General features: G+C 39.1%; 2 protein-coding genes across 5 annotated transcripts; one reads left to right on the top strand and one right to left on the bottom strand.

Annotated features, from left to right (window-relative positions):
• Window positions 1-706: 706 nt before the first annotated feature.
• LOC127352929 (protein mono-ADP-ribosyltransferase PARP6-like) lies at window positions 707-9,307 on the bottom strand. 4 transcript variants are annotated; one of them, XM_051381821.1, is made up of 23 exons: window positions 9,096-9,307; window positions 7,268-7,326; window positions 6,665-6,751; window positions 5,524-5,618; window positions 5,377-5,437; window positions 5,164-5,275; window positions 5,016-5,082; window positions 4,752-4,901; window positions 4,503-4,668; window positions 4,232-4,363; window positions 3,447-3,542; window positions 3,248-3,340; window positions 3,037-3,162; window positions 2,856-2,921; window positions 2,645-2,712; window positions 2,467-2,515; window positions 2,173-2,285; window positions 1,987-2,059; window positions 1,795-1,864; window positions 1,618-1,697; window positions 1,471-1,534; window positions 1,284-1,368; window positions 707-1,183 (listed from the first exon to the last, which is right to left on the bottom strand). In XM_051381821.1, exons 2-23 carry the CDS (start codon window positions 7,268-7,270, stop codon window positions 1,087-1,089), a joined length of 1,953 nt encoding a protein of 650 aa, XP_051237781.1. In that variant the 5' UTR covers window positions 7,271-7,326; window positions 9,096-9,307; the 3' UTR covers window positions 707-1,086. The 4 variants fall into 4 exon arrangements, with proteins under 4 accessions (XP_051237781.1, XP_051237784.1, XP_051237783.1 ...); XM_051381824.1 differs by having other exon boundaries at window positions 5,185-5,275; XM_051381823.1 differs by having other exon boundaries at window positions 5,164-5,272.
• A 4,513-nt stretch (window positions 9,308-13,820) lies between these two features.
• Window positions 13,821-20,901, top strand: pkmb (pyruvate kinase M1/2b). Its single transcript, XM_051382473.1, has 11 exons — window positions 13,821-13,924; window positions 15,277-15,455; window positions 15,605-15,696; window positions 16,987-17,118; window positions 17,248-17,434; window positions 17,553-17,823; window positions 17,910-18,060; window positions 18,149-18,301; window positions 19,134-19,300; window positions 19,815-19,996; window positions 20,303-20,901. The coding sequence occupies exons 2-11, from the start codon at window positions 15,305-15,307 to the stop codon at window positions 20,407-20,409; spliced, it is 1,593 nt and encodes a 530-aa protein (XP_051238433.1). The 5' UTR covers window positions 13,821-13,924; window positions 15,277-15,304; the 3' UTR covers window positions 20,410-20,901.
• The last annotated feature ends 310 nt before the right edge of the window (window positions 20,902-21,211 follow it).

Below are 21,211 nucleotides of genomic sequence, written 5' to 3'. Positions count from 1 at the left end.
AGCCATGGGAGGAGGTCAGGAGGCAGCTGTGGGGCTCATATGGAACCAGTATACTGTTATAATGGTGCACTTCTGCCTCACAGGATGGTACGCACCCCATGATATTCACTGACTCGAACAATGAGCACAAAGACTTGGTTCTCAATGGTGTCAATAAAGTTCAAGGCAAATTACAGTTGGTTCCCAGGAGAGAAATCCACTGGCTATGAATGTCAATTAAATGCACATTAACTGACCATCAGTGAATATATTCCCATCGTGAGAATATTGATAAACCATTTAGAAAATTGGTGTGCCATAAAAACTCTCAATTTACTATTTAAGTATAAAGCCGATGATAATTTTGTGCGTGTGACTCCTGTGACACATCTGGTGTGTTATGCAGTTGTTTAGTGTTGCAGAATGTAACACAGAATCAAGTCAACATTCAAGCTGTGAATGCAGACTCCTATCTAACTTTAAAATCTGTAGTGTTATCTACTTACAGACATTTATAAGAATAACTGCCATTACACAACAATTATGGGCTTTTATTGCCCCTGTGTTAGCAATAAAAAATCCATCAGAGTAGTTGTTATTGGTTACACTTCCATCTTGTGGTAAAACACACGTATTACACAAATAACAATGTGGACCTTCAAGCAGTAAGCAATCTGCATTAACAAGTCATCGGAAAACATTTGATATGTTAAATAAAAGAACCAAATATTGTAAACTTTTATTTAAAAAATGTGTGGTTATAAAAATGTACAAAATATGTATTTACAGTACATAGGTATGACACTGGCGGTAGACACAAATCAAATTTAAATTACACCGGACTGTAAATTAAGGTATAAGGCAAAAAAAGCTTTTACAGGTGGGCATTGTGACACAACAAACTAGTTTCTTCCATCTAATATTATTGCAGTTGACAACAGAAAGAAGAGATGCCCTTCTCCTTCCTTTTGAGTTAAGGTTTTTCATTCAAACAAAAGTTGATAAAAGCGTCTCATTGTTAACTTGTCAAAACAATAAAAGCCAAACTTAATAAATTCAGCCACAAAGTAACTAAGACCTATTCAGACAGTGTTTTTTTTTCTTGCTTCAAAGCTGTGCTGAGGCAATTACTTGTAAAATTTCCCTGTGGATTCTGGCTTCCTGTGTGTTGATGTGGACATCTCCCACCTGGCCATTCTCATACCTGAGAAAGACAAAGACAGAACGTCGTGGAAATCTGAAATATAGTCTGGAAATTTCTTATTACACTGGGAGGCAGAAAGGTTGCTTCATGTTATACTCACACAAAGAGGAAACGTGTGCACACATGGTCTGATATCGGACACACCCAAATGTTTCCATGTTTTTGAAGGTCCTTTGAAGTTATCACTGTCAAGACATACAGACACTTTTTAAACAATGTCACAAAATCTGTTCTTGTATTATCAAAACTATGCTCTTTGTAACATGTACGTGTTATTTCAAATTTACCTTCGCAGAGAGCGATGCAGTTTAGGTTCCTGTTTTGCAGAAACCTGGTTTGCCCCGGCTGGTCCTAAGATAAGAACAGAATATGGAATGAGATACAAAAATCCAGAATAGATGGAAAAGTTTGCACTAATGTGATTTATAATTTACCTCTTGAATTTTGTTTATTTGGTTGTATTTCTTTATGCGTTCTTCTCTGGTGGGTATGTGGTGCTGCCCTTTACCCATCTCTGAACAAAGAGGAGGGATGAGTTTTAAGAATACACTGGAATCAATAAGAAATGGTAATCTTTGTATAAATAGGTAATCTCATGTTTGCATTCATACCAGAATATCCAAATGATATGCTTGAGATTGGACTCAGATAGATGCCTTTCCCATATGCAGCTCCATGAAGCTTAAATAAGAATAATAAGAAAAATGTGAGATTGTAGCAAATGAACACTTAATAATTTCAAATCAATTTCAAATCTCCACCATGAAATTAAGATTATATTAATTTAGCTAAAAATACTCTACCTGAAATTTTGTATAGGAGGCATTTACCAGCCCATTTCTCAAGATAGAGTGCCAGTTTTCAATGTGGGAACCACTGAGAAAGAGAAAATAGGGTATATAATAGGGTATATGAAGCAGGGGGTTGTATTCTGTGTATATGTTTTTATGAAGGTTTTATATTGGTGGCACAGCTTTCATGTAACTCACTGGAAAGCAAAGGTGCTGCCATGAAGTTTCCTGGCAGTTTGAAAACGAGCCTCTTTGGATGGAGGGCCGCTGATCAACAGGAACTGATGGGGTGTGTGCATGAACTTTAGTTGCTGTTGTGCACCAAATGATAAGAAAATATATGAGAGAGTGACCACAGAATAAAATGTATATAAAGTGTAAAACAAAGTATGTCATCTAATATTTGGCCACTTATAAACTACTACTGTTGTAAAACTTGCAACAAAAACATGTTAAAACATCAGACTCTAACTGTGAACTACTCTATCATACCCTGTTCCATGGAAGCTTGACAATGTGTGATCTGTTGCTTGCTAAAATCCTGTTGTCAAACATACAAACACACACACTTGGATATGAGTCTAAGAGATATTCATATTTGATGCCATGCCAAGTTCATGAAATAGGATACAAATATGAGTGAAAGGCTTGTTTGGATTGTGTCACTCACCATTGTAGTAAGGGATAAGCGAGAGGGTCTATCTTGTCCATCTGCTTCTTTATTTCAGAATAGGGACCCTGGATATGATAAACACAGTTTAATCCATCTAACATTAATGCAGCTGTCAAGGAAACAACAGCTTTTAGATTATTCTCAGATGAGGGGAACCAAATGTGAAAAATTGTGTCACGAGTGAAGGATTTATTTTAAGATCAGTCACCTGTGCCATCCTCCTGATTAACAAGACACTGTCCAGAGCTTTTTGCAGCCTATTGTAGCTCTTTCTCTGCCATAACAAAACAATACATGATTGCTTCATAATTAAAAAAGAAAAGACAATGATTAGGCCATCACAAAACAAGTAAATCAGAAATTACAGTATATTAAAGTTCAATTGATACCTTGGGACTAAAGGCCAGGATTTTGGGGTTGAATGGATCAACAACCGAAGGGTACGGTTCAAATATGATGCCCTTGCGTGAAGACTGAAGGGCAGCTCTGCACATGGCCACCAGGAGGTCAACAACCTGCAGAACAGACATTATTGTAATATAGTAATCTTATTTTATGATCATCTGGACTACCTAATAACGATATGTGTGTGTAACCAACCTCTGCGCCAGTGGCCACTTCATCTGTAGCTCCAGACATAACCCCCAATGTATAAAAGGAAAAGACACATAGCTCCCTGGTGCAGACTGCTGGCTAAAAACACGCAAAACAGAATAGTGTCAATATGTTAAGAGTCAGCTTTATTTCTATTTTCACTTCAGTAGATTAGCCACAAAACCACCAGCTAGTAGGAGCGCACCTTTAACATCGGGCCGTTCTGAATCACATGTCGCTCATCACAAACAACGCAGTATTCATTCAGCGTGGGGATTCTCTGCTCAGCATACCTCATTATCTGTGTACACAATGAAAAACATTACACATTGTATCTGCTTCACATTAGCTAGAACCAAAATTAAAATTGTTAGTATTGTTTTAACATTTAAGAACCATTTTACAACATTTTGCCCAAACACAAACTACATTATGGTTTATTTATTTCTAAATGATCCATTTCAAAATAAATTCCAAACAGCTTATTTACAGCTCATTTGTGTCTCTTTGTGTCTCAAAAAGTGCTCAAAAATGGACATTTGACAATTGAGGTTAATTAATGACAATTCTTACATTTCTATGACAACTGGGTATCTCTGTCTGCTGAGGAAGATTATGTGACATGATAGAGAGCTCTAGAACAGCTACTGAGTGGACCTTATAGTGAGATGGTTTTGTCAACGGTTTTTAATTTATATTTCTTTTGAAATTGTTTTGTGATATGCAGAAATATTAGAGTAAATTGTTTCCATTGTACGATCTGTGAACTGGAAATGGCACTGGAGATGGAGATAGTGGGTGCTTCTGTTTACCAACACAAGTATTAGCATTGAACCATAGTAAATCACTGCCGTATAGGATGGGGAAAGACCATGTGAGCACCACTAGTTGTCAGGGCAAGCTGGATTGTGAGTCTCTGTGCAGTTTAACCCAACTCTTTAAAGTCTCTTTCCGACAAAATATAATTGTAATTGATGTCTTATTCTTTACCTGCACCAAGAAGCCGTGCTGCAGAGTTGGGGTCGTCTTACAGTGCCCGATGGCCTGGGTGGAGAATAGCAGCTCTATCAGCTGTTTGGTACTAATCTGTGCTGATGACTTCACTGCTGATACCACCACCCTCTGTGCATGAAAGGACACAAAAACTACTATAAAACACTAACAGAACTTAGAGACAAAAACCTGGAAACATTGTCACAAACACAGCAGCAACCATAATGTTAAATGTATGTTACAGAGGTGTAGTTTGAGTTATATTTACTTCAGCTGGAGAGAGAGCCTTCGCATTTCCACTGGGTGTGTAGTTGAAGAGCTCTCCTGTGGGATTCTTGATGGTGTATGAAGGTGTATGATTCGTGAAAGGGTTCAGTTTCATTGCTGGCAAAATGATCCTTTCTTTCACAGCTGGTTCCTGGAGCTCATTTGACCTGCTCACAGTGGGTGAGAAGGCAGTCAGTAGAGACTCAAGAACAGATTGAATCAGTAATAAAACTGCTGAATTGAAACATACTTTGATAGCGGGAGCCAGACGTTAAGCCTTGCACGAACTTTCTTGATGGTTCCACTTGGCCTGAACCAGCTTTGTCTCCTCTTCTGACGGACTACGATGTTCTCGTTGGTCAGATGTTTCCACTCCCGAGATAAGAAGACGGTGAGAATACTGGGGAACAGAAACAAAGAGTTTGTCAGTAGTGACATCTTTTATAATGTGGAGCCTTCTGCAACACGCATTTAAGAAACTGCCATAAAAAATAAATATAGTTTGAACACTCACTTCTGAAGTTGTTTCCCAAGGCTGAAATCGTCTGTATTGGATGGTTGAAAGACTTCAACTGAAGGTGCTGTGGTGAGAAACATTACCTAATTAGATGTCACACTGACTCATAGTAAAGTAAAGTAAATATATATTAAATTTGGCTCACAGCAGTATTGTTGATACCCACCGGGTCCGTCCAGATACTGAGACAGAGAGAAGTGCAGACGGATAACGATGGGCTCTGATGGATTAATCCTCCAGGCCTGGGCCACTTCCTGCTGTGGACACCAAACAGTTTAATCATGTTAACCAGGCCAAGATGCCCCAACAGCAAACAACATACTGTATGTGAATTGAGTGTACTGTAAATTTAACTTACATTCAAAAGCTTGGCATTTATGTTTAGGTCAACATCCACACCATCAATTGACCCATACTCCCTGTCAGAGGAAAGGGGAGGAGAAATGTTATGTATGAAAGCAGCACATGTCCTCTCCTTTAAAATAATAAGAAGAGATGTTCTGACCTGACAGAGACTGCAGAGTCTGAATACAAAGTCCTGACTGCCTCTATATCAGTATCCAGCTGGGGGTGGTGATACAGGTCAGTGGCGCAGCTCTCCTGCCGAGACAAACACAAACACACTTACTTTATGGTCCAAACAACCCAGCACCACAGGGGGCTGAGGGATTAAACCACTCACAGATTTTTACCACAATGTCTGAGAAGCAGACTTTTATTCCCATCACGACAAGAAGTTTCCTAAGATAGTTTTAAAATGTGAGGAACAATGTTTTTCTAGTATTTATTTAGCGTTTAATAGCAATATAGGTTTATAAACAATTAATAAATGGTTAATAACTTACTATAAGACACAATACAAGTGTACTGTATTTGCATATCTCCTGTGAGGGATAGCGAATGATTAAATGTCATATTTAACATAATTACAAGTCATTCATTAATATGCTGAATATAATTATAATAAATTGTAGCCATTATATTAATGATGTATTTATTAATTTAGAAATACTTCTTCAGAATCAGAAATATTTAATAATTCCTGGGGGAAATTACTTTTAGGGGGGGAGAAAACAAGAGGAGAGGGGAGGAGAAAAAGGCAGCTCCCAGACTCTGCTCCTGTAGGGGAGTACAGTGTGGGACTGGGAAAAAACCTCAGCAACATAAGCACATATGAGCACACTTTACAACATAAGAACTCAAAACAACTTGCACTGGGGGAGGTGGGAAAGGGGTGATGGAGGCGTACCAGCGCAGACTCTCATAAACAAGATGCTGCTGAAAGGACCTTGAGTTAACTATTTCTGAGGTCAAGAATGAACCTTGAAGCTCAACCTGTCTTCATAATTTCTGAACACATTTTTAAATAAATGTTTTTTAAACCTGCTTGTGAATGATCTGTAGACAGATGATAAAGGAGTTGTTTTTGTGTGTGATCATTTATAATAAATATGTTCCAGTGTCTAATCAATCATTTATTACCTGTTTATACACCTGTTATTGATGCAATTGACACTTTAAATTTTACACCATTGCCACTCCAACATCCAGTGACCATATACAGTACTTCTGTAGGTAGTTGTCTTTACTCAACTGTGTGATGATAATTGAGATTGTGCTGAAATAATATACAAAGTGATGCTTACATGAATTCCACACAGGATCTCTTCTGTGTCACTGTCCTCGTCAGTTTGGCTCTCTGGCCACTGAAGGGCACACTCACACTCAGTCTCCTGTCGGGTTAATGAGAAGAGCTGTCATTCAAAAGATCCTCTTATTTACAAAGCTAATTTGGTCCTTCTGTCCACCCAAACAAAGTCAGCTAAGCATGCTTCTGAGACTGCCACTGACTTCAACACGTCCTTACCATACTACATGTATTGTAGACAGTAAACATTTCAATTATGTTCTTGATTAATAAATGTATTATTTTTACTATAAAATGTCAGAAAATAGAGACCAAATTACCTAGTTAGTCTTTTTTTGGCAGACCAGCAGTCCAAAACCCAAAGATATTGAATTTAATATTGTAGAAGACTAAAACAAATCACAGAATAGAAGCTTGAACAAGTGAATTTATGGTATTTTTTGCCTAAGGAATGATAATGATTTTGCAGATTAATTCTGCCCAACTAATCAATGAATCAAATTTGATTTTAGTTCTAAAAATAGAGATACCTTTCAAACCTACTTATGTGAAATTAATATATTATGAATGGGAGAGGGAAATTTGGGGCTTATATACTCACCATGTGTTCAGTTCTTTGGCACTTCTTCAGCAACAATCAGCACTTTGTTGAACACTATGCTGGACAAACACATGTAACTTAGTTACTAGTTGTTAGTTCAGCTACCTCTACAATATATATATGAACATATTACTGTCATTAATGTCACATTAATGATACTATTATTTGCCTCCCTTTATATCAGCATCTCCAGGGACATTGATTACAGTGTGTGGGGGGTACATGAAATTTAAAAGTAAGTGATGAAGCTAATGCCGGCTCATTAAAGGAATCTGCCCCCACCAGAACATGAGAGAGCCTCCACATGTTGTTCGATGCTAGACGACCTGAGATAAACCCACTTGATCAATATGGACTGTGGATGGAAAGTTTTTGCCAGTATCTTACAATAACAATTCCATAGCCTAAAGGCAATTTCCCTTTTGTGTTAGTTTTTTTATCCTGGGTTTGGCAAAAGGGATATGATGGCTTTATGGAGGGTGGCACAGTTTCACATTCAGCAATCTCTTCATACAGTAAAAGTAGAAGAGGTGATATCTGCTTTTTAAAGAATTTGTCAAATCTGTCCTGTCCTGTGCGTTAAAGGGGGCATCCAACAACTGATTATCTAACTCACTAACAGAGGGCAGCTTCACATGCTCAGAGAACTGATCCATGTCCTCTGACCTGCATTGCTCTCTGCTTCGTATATTTGGATTGGTATAATACTGTTTAAATAAATGACTAATTCTCTCTACATCACATCAAGGTTTTTAATTTTCATCTCTAATTGCTGGAATAAACTGTATATTTTCTGTATGCTTTATTCTATTAGCTAGCATTTTGCCTGTATTGTCACCCGCCTCAGAACGAAGCCTTCGTGCTCTAAATAAAGCATAAGCTGTCTCCTCATGTAACATGGTCTGGAAGTCTGCTCGAGTGGCAAGAAGAGATTTCCTAATATCTAAGTTGAATGGGTGAGACACATGCTGTTCCTCCAAACTCCTTAGTTTGTCACATAATTGTAATGGTCACTCACAAAAATGTGGTTAATTTGAGTGTTAATTATGTTTTGAATAAGATCTTAAAAAAACATAAGGATTCGGTCTATTCTAGAATATGTTGGTTTAAATAGAGAGTATATTCCCGACTGACAATATGCCACGCATCTGTAACCAATAGCAGTTCCTGAAACTCTTACGTAGCAGCAGAAATACACCGATCAGACGGAAGGTGGCAATTAGATCTATTTATACTGCATTTGACACACATTTAAAATCACCTCTAACAATAAGGGGCCATCAGCATATGATTTGTTAGGGGCATAAGCATTTATGAGCATGGGCATTGGAAGTAGGGGTTCTGCCCCATAAAATATGGCATAATGAAAACCATTAGTTCATAAAAATGTTTAAGCTTATAATGAAAAATAAGTAAAATCACTTTTATCCACAAAAAAGTAAGATCATTGGTGTTAATGTCAATAACTATAAAATAGGCTAAATAAATTATCCTGGCCATTAAAATTAATGCAAAAACCATGACTGTCATGTATTCAGCATTTAGTATGACGTCATTATATAGACTGACTTTCTCTCAGCACCCCCAACACTGATTGACTTCCAGTGTCCATGTTTACAAGTGTGTCATTCTGATTCTGTAAGAGGCCATTTACTATTATATATCTCCCCTTGTGGTCTGTGTGTACATAAGATAGCTTAAATGCTGTATTCTTAGAAATGAAGATGGTTACAGCTCTATGAAATTATTTTAAATGTTAATAAATTATTCAAAAGGCAGGAACATGTGTTGCAATAATGTGTTAATGTTGTCAGTAAAAAGTCCTTACCTTTCCTTCCAGAGTTTCCACATATTCTCATTGAACAAACAATGTAATGATGTAAAAACAACAACAAAAGGGAGAATCATGTTCATATATGACCTTGAAACAACAAAAACAATGAATATTCCTGTTTGCTGGCTTGGCTGGCTGTTTGTGCTTGGCTGTCCTCTCTCCCTTTGCTCTCGAACAGCAGGAAGTCCCACATGTTCAGTCCTGGACTTCAGTGTCACATGATTCGCTGCAGATACTGACTGCATGATCAGCTGAACCTGGTCCAGACAGAAGAGAGGCGGAGACCTGCAGCTCCAGGGCTTTACATGCATGCTTTTTATGCACGCATATACTATCTCTGTCCTATTTGTGTGATATGAGTGCCATCCTGTCCACAGCATATATTCCTAAAAGAGAAGGGAAATAAAACAAACCCATGTATCACACTATCCTCCAGACTCTTGATAAGTCAGGTTCATTAATCAGTTTTAGGACTGTGAAGACAACAAAGTTGGCTGGTGGCAGAGTTGAAGGATGGTGATACGGGTGATGTTTGGCATTTATTAGTCTTCCTGTCTGCCTGCTGTGCTGCAGTTTGACCTTAATCAGCAGTTACCCTTGTTAGCCGTCACCTGCTGCTCTGCTGTCTGGCCAGATTAGACACTTCTAGGACTGCATACATCTGTGCAAGTCTTCTCTCAACGAGTGCTTTTCTAAGGAGTAATCCACTTAGACATGAGTGGGTGTTTGTTATGTGGCGGTGTTTATTTATAGTGGGTGGGCACAATATCGTGAACCCCTCCACTGTATGTTGCCACTTCTAAGGCGGTGCATGAATAATAAGAATATAAAACAATCACATACAAAGCAACTTAAAATTTCTGCTGAGGTGAGTCAACACATCTCAGACACATTGTGTGCTTCCCAAAGCCGGTGTTTGTTGCGGGGGTATTGATTTATGTTTTATTATATTGTGTAGTTTTTGTGTTGTTGTATCCACCTTCTCATTTTACACACCCACTCTTATGTTACAACTACCTGGCTTTCTTCTGCCAGACCCACAAGATATCTGAACATCAGATTCACAGTGAATGATACAGGGATCAGAGTTATACAGTAACCAGCCTCATATAATATCTATTGCATCTGTAGACACCAAACAGTCAACATTGAGTCAACTGAAATAAATACAAGTTGGTAAATCCTTTATTTAAACAGGCTGTCTATTTGAGATCAAAGTCTCTATTTTTGTAATACATATTTCATTTGATAGTGACAGTAAAGATACAGACATGAAAATAGCAGAGAGAAAAGTAACAAAGGCCCAAAACTGGATTTGAACCAGGGATATTGCAGTAATGGGTCTTAACCACTAGGACACCCCAGAGAGCTGCACCTCTTTACATATAAAGCACAAAATCATACAGAACAAAAAAACACACAACATCCGAGTTAGTTTCACATTACATTAAAGAAAAAGATTACAGGTTTGTAAAAAGTACTAAATGTATAACCGGTTTGAACATGTGGTGCAGCTAGAGTTTAAAAAGTCTTGTGACCTGACCTCATACAACATTATATCAATATAACAATAACTTATTGATAACAATTCCACAGTTCAGTTGCAATGGGAGTCAAGCAGGACCATGGCAGGAGGCACCACCAGGATCCATGAGAACCTGTGAGACGAGAAAGCACCAGAACTCCGGGGAAGAAGTGAAGTTAGTAACATGCATTAATGGGACATGAATGAGTGCAGAAAGAGAGAGAGAGGTAGAAAGGAGCTCCGTGCACCATGGGAAATCCCCCGATAATCTAGGCCTATAGCAGCATAACTAAGGGATGGTTCAGGACTCACCTGATCCAGCCCTAACTATAAGCTTTATCAAAGAGGAACGTCTTAAGCCTACTCTTAAATGTGGTGAGGGTGTCTGCCTCCCGAACCACAACTGGAAGCTGGTTCCACAGGAGAGGAGCTTGGTAGCTGAAGGCTCTGGCTCCTGTTCTACTTTTAGAGACTATAGGAACCACAAGTAGCCCTGCTATCAGAGAGCGCAGTGTTCTAGTTGTTTAATAGGGTACTATGAGCTCTTTAAGATATGAAGGGGCCTGACCATGAAAAGCTTTGTAATAATAAGAATAAGAATAAGAATAAGAATAAGAATGCTTTTGTGTGATGTTGTGAATTATATGTATATGCTGACAAAGAGTTGAACTGAGACAATTTAATTGGATATAAAATGTATTGTTAAACCCTTCTGTAAACTGGCAGTCAGCCAGTGGCTCCATTGGCTCTTGTCCAACTTATCACACTTGAGATTGTGCATTTATCCTTACATGGATGGGAGGTGGGTGAAAGTCTGTTTGGAGTCAGATTTCTGCCTCTTGGTGGATCCCAGCATCCACACGTTCCAAGAATATTTAGGAGTCCTAAATGTCACTTAGGTCCAGATGAAATACTGTACATTTTAATGAGGGTGTTAAACAGCATTGGGGGGCATAAACATTTACAGACATTATTCATTATATTTGTTGGTTTAGCCATAGCTCTTTGGACTATATATTTCTGGTGCAGACTAGGTGTTTTTTAAGGTTACCTTAAAACATGTGTAAGTTCAGCTTAATTACCTGCCTAGTCAGCAAATTAGGACTGCAGCTTTTTTCTAAAGCTGCAGCAAATGAGCAAACCCAAGTCTTTCCATCCAATTTATACATAGTAACAAATGTTTCAGATAAATATTCTTTCCTTTCTGTCAATAATTGGAATTAAGCCACAACCACCATCCAAAAGAGAAATGTCACACTGACGGCTGCAGCTGTGAAGGGTAAATCCACACTGAGTCACTTGCAGAGGGTTAAGAAACTTATGCCGTTCTGCTCTATCTGGGTTGCACACACTTTAATCAGTGAGGTCAACAGTTGTTTTAGTTTTAACAGCAGCCGGTAAATGTTTATAGATAAAGATGATTTGATTTCTGAGAAGGGCTGAGACAACACATTTAATTTGTATTAAATAACACAGAGGGGAGTGTACATGTATGTTGAACATAGCACTGATTTATATTTATGGTGAGTACAGTATGTTCCTAATATGATCCTCATGCTTCATGGAGCCCAACATGGTTCAACTACAGTACATAATGTATATATATATATATATATACACAAGAAAATGCTTTGACAACCAGACATATCATATGTTTTTTATTCTATTTTTAGTAAAAGTGTGTCATGTGTTGCTATACCTGAAAGAGCGTAATAAGTGCATTAGTACATTTGTATTTTATGTTGATATTATTATGGCTTATATTAAGTTTGGTTCTCTGCATGCATCTATTGTTGTTTTTGTATTATTATTTCTGTACTTTGCACATATGCAATAAACTTCATACTGTTGATGTGTGTGTAAAATATTGACAAAGGAATGTGTGTGCATTGCACATTCCTTTGTCAATATTTTACACATTCCTGCACAAACCTGTACAGCTCTTTCCTTTTAAGAAACAGATATATTGTTCATATTTTTAATAATATTGACACATACAATGCTTCTATTTTTAATTTATGCTCCTTGAATTTTGCAATACTTGCCCTTTGTCTTTTAATTTTCTCTTAATGTGTTTATTGTTATGCACTAAATACCAAGGCAAATTCCTTATTTGAATTAGGTTTATTGGCTACTTGGCAACTTGGCAATAAACCTGATTCCGACTCTTCAGCTGTCACATCCTCCAGGGCATGTAATTTTCAGCTTGGCTGCACCTTTCTTCTCATTCTGAAAGTCCATTATTGTATATCAAGCTCTAAATGAAAGCATTTGGACAGTCATATCATGCTGCAGGAATGCAGACACAGTTCCACCCATGCTTATCTCATGAAACAAGCCCTGCCTGTTGGGTGGTATGGAAGGAGGTCTGACATGCAAAAGAAAAAAGTAAAAGAGATGATTTTTCAGCTTTAAAATGAGAGCCCATGGGTTAACCATAAAAGGAGGAGAAATATATAATATACATACAAATATGAAATCAGTAATAAATAAAAGAAAAAAACTATATTGAATCAATAATACATTCCTGATATAGCTGTTACAAACAGACATTTCTTACTAGATGTTGCATGATATTGATGATAAAGTAAAGTAAGTACAGCAAAGATTTAATTTGTGTTAAAAGTTCAAGCAAAAATTCAGGTTAGTGGCAGAACTGTCTTTAATGGTTCGAGTAAAGTTTGTTGTCACAAGTATTAAATACAATATAAACATCGTGTTAGAGTTTTCTCCAAAAGAACAGAAAACCATAAAACATCTAATATTGCAATATGCCAATGAAGTAAATCATTGATCCTTCAGATAAAATATATTTAATAAAAAAATAGACTAAAACCCTAATGATATCAATCATTGTCGTAAAAACACATGACACACCAGAATAAGCAGTGAAGCAGCACAGCCTCAATTACAGTCTATGGCTGTCCTCTCATTTATAATTTAAGGCGCCTCAAATCCAGATTGATGACCGCAGGCCCAAGGAAGAGCTTGTGATTGGTCAGGCGAACAACACTCGCACCTGCGCTGTATTCTCCCTCAATATTGTCCAACTTCTGCGCTTTTTGCAAGAAATTTGTCATTGGATTTGATACTTACGCATAGAAAACATCATCTATGTGAAAAATATACGTCCAACTCGCTGCCCAAACGGTAAACGTTGCCTTAACTGTCGCGCCCTATATCCTGTGTCACCGGGGGCTTCTCACACAGGAAAGTAGTCCCGGTTAGTGAGGGGAATAAAAACTGTCGCCACAGCAGAATCAGTGGCGCCTTCGTCCTTGCAAAGTTTACCCAGTTGGTGAGTAACAGCAAGTAGATGAAACCATATGACAAAGAGTGGAGAGCAGATTGTGTACTAGTTTTAACTGAATTTTTTAATTTCCTAGCATGTTTTTTTTTAAGTAATTTCAACCTCTGAACAAACTTTTTCTTCAAAAGTCTTTATATCACTTATTGATATAATATTTAAATTTATGTGATAGAAATTCTGCATTGATGTTTTTATTTAATATATATTTAAAGTATAGAAATATACAGAATCTGAAGTTACTGTTGGTTTACACTTCCTCTATGCACACTGTACTAAGGTAAAGTTCCATATAGCTCTCTAACTTTATGTATTTTATTTATTTATCTGATCCTGTTGTCATACCATATTGCTGCTCTGCTTCTTGTGCAGCTGAATTTCTCTCCTTGGGAAATTTTGCTCTTTTTCTTTCTTATCTGAATATTGACAACCCTGATGTCCTCAGTAGCTGATAGGTTGACAAGAAGTGAGTAAAGTAAAGTAAAGACATAAACAAGGGAATAAATATCAGTCTAACGTATAATATTTTTAGTAATTAGCTGTTGCAATAATTACAAGGTTTTGTAGACTGCCTCACTCATAAATATTGCTTGTCTGTAAGCTGTAATGTGTCATAAACACAGCCTTTTTGTCATGTAATCATGATGAGTTGTAGGATGTGTTTTTGTAATACGTTTCTACAGCCCATAAATACTCTCGGCTGACCATGTTATTTTAGGAGAATTCTGTGTGCAGGAATGGTGTCCCCGCCACACACACACACACACACACCATGTACTGACCGACGACACATGTGTCATGCATGTTGCATACCTCTATTGCATGGACTGTAAACTGAATGCTGTTACCTCTCCTTTGGCCTTTTAATGTACATTGCTTGGAATCTCAAGCATGATTGCGCCTCAGGCAGCATAAATAATGTGTTTCAGCTTTCTCCAGGAGTGCTGGAACTATTTTTTGTGTATGAATTAAATGACAAGCTCCTCTTCTCCTATTGCTGGAGTGAAGAGTGAAGTCGGGCAGGCACATACTGTCGTTGTTGCTTTATGAGCAGGTTGTTCGGTCAGCTTGCATAGTCCCTCTCCATTCGGGGAGACTTTACAATGAATCCATGGAAAGGTCACACCTTACCACAAGTAACACACACAGATTTGTTTATTGAATCTAGCTTCTATTACAAGTTATTGGTTGTCACCATTTAGACCACAACTCATAGTATTTACCTGGACTGTCTTCTGTCAGAGGACCCTGAATCTCCTATAAGACATGTCAAACGTACAGTTGTCAGGTACTAATCGATCATCACACTTAACTTCTTTTTTTTTCCTTCACTGTCTCCACAGGTCATTTCCTGCAGACACAGAGCCAGTCATGTCGAAATCAAAAGATATGGGTTCTTCCATCATCCACACCCAGCAGATGCATGCTGCCATGGCGGACACCTTCATTGAGCACATGTGCCTGTTGGACATCGACTCTGAACCTGCCGTGTCTCGCAACACCGGCATCGTCTGCACCATTGGTTAGACTCATTAATAAACACTGACAATACATGTTTACACACTTCATTCAAAGATGATCTCATTGTATCTGGGTTTAAAACATCCCTGTGACCTAAACATAAACATAAACATAATATTTAGCTCAGTGTTTCTGTCTCCATCCATGCAGGACCTGCCTCCCGGTCCGTGGACATGGCCAAGGAAATGATCAAATCTGGGATGAACATTGCAAGAATGAACTTCTCTCATGGCACACATGAAGTAAGTCAGAAATATTCAGCAAATATGTCTTATTTAAAAAAAAGTTCACATAAACACTGTTGCCTGTTGCACTGCACAATCCTAAATAGTGACGTCACAGCAGGCGAATTACCAGCTAAAACAGCTGCTGTGACCTTACTGAATCAAATGTGTGCAGAAGTGCAACATGCTTGAGAGTTTGAACTCAAAAGGAGTAGAACAACAGTCGTGGCCGTTCCCCTCTGCAAGTGACTCAGTGTGGATTTACCCTTTACAGCTGCAGCCATCAGTGTGACATTACTCATGAGGCCTGGTAACTGTCTGGCTGTAATGTGATCTATGAGCTTGTACTTGCCCCCTCAGTGCCGGGTCTGTGTTTTGGCGAGCAAACTGCATCACAGCCAACTCTTTGGCCTATCATATACTATTGACCCTTCGCCTTTAAAAGTCATGCCTCTTTACCTTTTCCTCTGTCACCTGAGTGGATGAGCCATCAAATCTATCATCAGCTGTAGTATGAGAACTTAAAGGTTAACAGTGTTTTTTTTCAATGTAACTCAACTCTCAGAGTGGCTTTAGAGATCTCAGAGCAGTGGTGTGATTGCTCAGCATATCATCCTATATTTTAGCCAACAAAACAAAATGCAACAAATGATATATATATATATATATATATATATATATATAAAACAAAGGATACATTATTTGTTATGAGAAGTGCAAAATAGATTTGACCTCTCTCTCATTGGTGTGTCAGTTGCCAGTACAGCTATAAATAGGACTTCTCTGAGAGTCAGCCTCGCAGCAACTGTACAAGTAGAAGGCATGTAGGGAAACCACTATTCAGTATTGACTGCAGACAGTAGGCAGTGTACAGATTAGACTTTGAATTTGTTATTCTGTTCCATTCATTTAATTTGTCAAACACCGTGCTTTAAAGCCTCAAATATTTTGGAAACTATTCTTATATGTGGTCCGTGAGCAGCTATTTATGAACACTCATATTGAACAATGTCATGTGCTAAAAATGCCTGCAGCTGTCATACAACATTTACTACATATAGTTATGTAACCAGTACTGTGCTGTCCGTGTGACTGCTTGATCAACTTTGTCCACCTGTTGTTGCACTAACTTAATTTTACTTTAAAAGAATTTGACACATTTAGAGATAATCTTTTCTCCGCCTAAATAAAACAAAGTATTATGACTTTGTAACAATTTACTAGCATAATTCACTGGGGTAAATTCTTTTACCTTTTATATTAGATTTTCAATTTGATAACATTTGTTTAACACCCCTTGTCATACAGTACCACGCTGAGACCATCAAGAATGTCCGTGATGCAACTGAGAGCTTCACGCCAGGAACTGTTGAATACAGACCAGTGGCCATCGCTCTGGACACCAAGGGACCAGAAATCAGGACCGGACTTATCAAGGGCGTGAGTTCTGGCCAAATTACCCAGGCTCCAATGAGGCCTCTTTTGATTTATTGCACAAATCATTGTATGAAGGTTTCTTTCAAAGATTTTCACCCTGAGAATGAAATGCTGTCTCTCCCCGGTTTTTAGAGTGGCACTGCTGAGGTTGAGCTCAAGAAGGGTGAAACCATCAAGCTCACATTTGATGACCAGTACATGGAGAAATGTGATGAGAAAGTTCTGTGGCTCGACTACAAGAACATCACCAAGGTTGTGCAGACCGGAAGCCACATCTACATTGATGATGGTCTGATTTCCCTCAAGGTTAAAGACATTGGTAAGCGCACAAACAATCATCTGTTAGGCTCATGTTGTTTGTCTTTCATGTAGGTTTTGCTTTTCCCTCTCCGCTTACTGGTAGAAATGACGTTTCTCTTCATTCTGTGTGTCTTAAGGCAACGACTTCCTGATGTGTGAAATTGAGAATGGCGGTATGCTGGGCAGCAAGAAGGGCGTCAACCTGCCTGGAGCTGCTGTCGACCTGCCCGCTGTATCTGAGAAGGACATTAAGGACCTGCAGTTCGGCGTGGAGCAGGGTGTTGACATGGTCTTCGCCTCCTTCATCCGTAAGGCTGCTGATGTTCATGCTGTCAGGAAAGTGCTGGGCGAGAAGGGAAAGGACATCAAGATCATCAGCAAGCTGGAGAACCACGAGGGTGTGCGCAGGTGGGTCGATTCCCAGTGGTCACGCTTGAATCTTCACATATCTGAATCTTTGGGGGACTGTTTGACTGATTATTTGTGTGTGATAGATTTGATGAGATCCTGGAGGCTAGTGATGGCATCATGGTTGCCCGTGGCGACCTGGGCATTGAAATCCCAACAGAGAAGGTCTTCATCGCCCAGAAGATGATGACTGGCAGGTGCACCAGGATCGGCAAGCCCATCATCTGTGCCACACAGGTCTGTGACATCAGTAGGATGAATAAAAAACCTAGGAAAACCTTTTAAAAAGCAAAGTGTATCAGAGAGTTTTGTTGTTTCTCCTCAGATGCTGGAGAGCATGACCAAGAAGCCTCGCCCCACTCGCGCTGAGGCTAATGATGTCGCCAATGCCGTGCTGGATGGCAATGACTGCATCATGCTGAGTGGTGAGACCGCCAAGGGAGACTACCCCCTGGAGGCCGTGCGCACACAGCACATGGTAGGAGCGCCCCCTACTGGTCCCATTTATTGATTGAAGTGTTACATCTTGCTTAGTGTTATGTGTGGAAAATATAGGCATCTTTCATATTGAAAGATTGTACCAGTGTTTTGCATTTGGTCAGTTATTTTAATTTGATGTGAAAATTGAGCCAATGGTAATGCCAAAAGCTGCCAAATTCACATGATCAAGCAATGCATTTGTGCTGGTGACTCTTATTTGTCAGGGCTTTATATAAACTGTTTTCTGGAGACCTTGAGCCGCTTTTTGTACTTTGTATTTTGGTCTGTCCAGCTCTCCAAAACAGTTTCACAATTTATTGTCATCATCTGATCAGCTCAGTGAAAAACAAGGTCATAAAGTGACTAAAAGTTACTTGAATATAGTGTTTGCTTTGTAGTATAAGCTATATTTTGTAAATTATGTAGAATGAAGAGAAAAGCAGCTTTTACATTGTGAGCACATCGTTGGTATCAGCTTGGGTTTTACTAACAGCTTGTTTAGTATTTGTTCGACTTGCTTTGTGTATCCCTGTTGCACCCGCTCCTCCCTCGGTCCATCTGCTACCATCTCTACATCTCTTCTTGCATCGTGCTTTAATTGTGTGATCATATTACTCAATTAGCATGTGTCTGAGAATCTGTAGTGCACAGCTATTGTTTAGCTTCATCTATCAGTGTGCTTTCAGGTATGAAGACCTCTGAGGTTAACTGCCTTTTTTTTTGTGATTTGTCCTTTAAAATGCAAACTAACTCCTGCAGTTAAAACTGGCTGCATGAGTGCAGCCCGGCACTTCTGTAACCTGTTTTTTTATTTTCTTTCACACATTCAGATTGCTCGTGAAGCAGAGGCAGCCATGTTCCACAGGCAGATGTTCGAGGAGCTTCGTCGCACCTCTCATCTGACCCGTGACCCCACAGAGACTGTCGCTATCGGTGCCGTGGAGGCTTCCTTCAAGTGCTGCGCCAGCGCCATCATTGTGCTCACCAAGTCTGGAAGGTGAGACTCAAAGAAGAGGTCCATCTTGTAAATTTCCTCTGCAGTGCTCTGACTCATAATGTCCTCCACGGCACCCACTGTGAGCAAAGAAGCTGGTGCATTATAATATCTCTCTACCTCTCCGCCTCCACTCCCTCCCTCAGCTCATATGAAATGTGCCAACTTCCACGGCACTCACAATCTGTGCTCCACTTGTGACCTTTTGAGATCTGAACCCTGACATTTTACAAGTTAATTTTAACTCCCTGTTCATGCCTCTCCATTTGGGAGTTCATCCACACAACACATGATCGAGGACGTACTACTGTCAGCTGGATGGATTTCCTACTGATAATGGCATATTTAAAGCAGCTATATACTATATCCATGGATCAAATTACTCTGCTGTTCCCCTCAGCTCTATGGAGCTTTATAGTGATGGCCCTTAATGCCATTGTTTAGTTTTTTTGTAAATTGAGGTTTAAATATAAATATTTTAAACATTTTTGTAATAATTTGTACCTGTTACATACAGGTCTGCTCACATGCTGGCGAGGTACAGGCCCCGTGCCCCCATCATTGCTGTGACCCGCTGTGGCCAGACCGCTCGCCAGGCCCACCTGTACCGTGGTATCTACCCCGTGCTCTACACCAAGCCTGCCAACGATGTCTGGGCCGAGGACGTTGACCTGCGTGTGAACTTTGCCCTGGAAGTTGGTGAGTGTTTTGTTGCATAGAAATTATTCTCAAATACGAAGACTTTTAGAAGTAGTGAAATTATTAGAAGGCTCAACACGGCAGCCTCCGTGGAAGGCAACCTGCGGTGTCTGTAGATTAAAAGGCTCATTCTAAGGTAATAAACACATAATAATTCTTGTTTCCAGGTGATTACACACTAATGAAAACATACCTATGCATATTATATATTTAATTTCTGCCAATAGATCTTCCTAAATGTTACACATTAGACCTTTAACTGAATCTCTTTTTTTACACTGATACCTCTCTGTTCTCTATCCATAGGCAAGCACCGCAAATTCTTCAAGTCCGGTGATGTGGCCATTGTTGTTACTGGCTGGCGCCCCGGTTCCGGTTACACCAACACTATGAGAGTTGTGCTGGTACCTTGAACTTCATCAAAGGACATTAGTAACCGCTCCCCCTCCCCTCTCCTGTAACCTGCGTGCCCCCTCTGTCAGACTGTTTTTTTTGTTGGTCCGATAACTGACCAAAACCAGGCCGCTCCTTCAAAGGACTTTTGAGGGTGTCGTTCACAGTAACTCTCTGATTCCTGTCACCTATATGTGTAATTTATTGTCTAAATCCTGCTGCCAGACACTGAACTCAAAACCTTTTAGTGGAAATTCTGTTGTGTGTGTGCTGACTCTGTTTGCATGATGAGCACAGTGGAAGTCAGTGTTTCTCAGCATGCACTGTGAACTAAACTCCAAATACATGTTATGTAATTTCTTTGGTTTTGGGTTTCTTTATTTGTCCAGGGATAAACATACATATGCACTGATATTCTCCACTGTTCAATGCTGAACTCACAGTTGGTACAAAGTGTACTTGTGAAGTAACCTAGCATGACTTCCATCCATTAAAAGGAATTCTGGGGTCAACTGTGTTTGTCTTCTTGTACTTACTGTCCCACTAAACTGAGACAAGAGTCATTTTTCATTCAGTATTTTGCAGTACTATAAGCACCTCTGTGAGATACAGGGAGAGATAGATGCAACAAACCAGCTACGTTGCATATCAGTAGTATGATGTTACTAAAAGATTGAAACTGCTAAATTATCTAATGTGTCAAAGAACAAGAAGATAAAATAAATTAGCAAAAAACTTGACGGTTTAGATTCATCATAAGACAAGATCACTGTTGGACAGGACAGTCTCAGTGTGTTAATGGCAACTTACAGAGGCGGGAAG

The sequence above is a fragment of the Dicentrarchus labrax genome, unplaced genomic scaffold, assembly GCF_905237075.1.
Source record: "Dicentrarchus labrax unplaced genomic scaffold, dlabrax2021, whole genome shotgun sequence".
Taxonomy (NCBI): domain Eukaryota; kingdom Metazoa; phylum Chordata; class Actinopteri; family Moronidae; genus Dicentrarchus; species Dicentrarchus labrax.
This window is presented reverse-complemented; position numbering and strand designations above follow the sequence as displayed.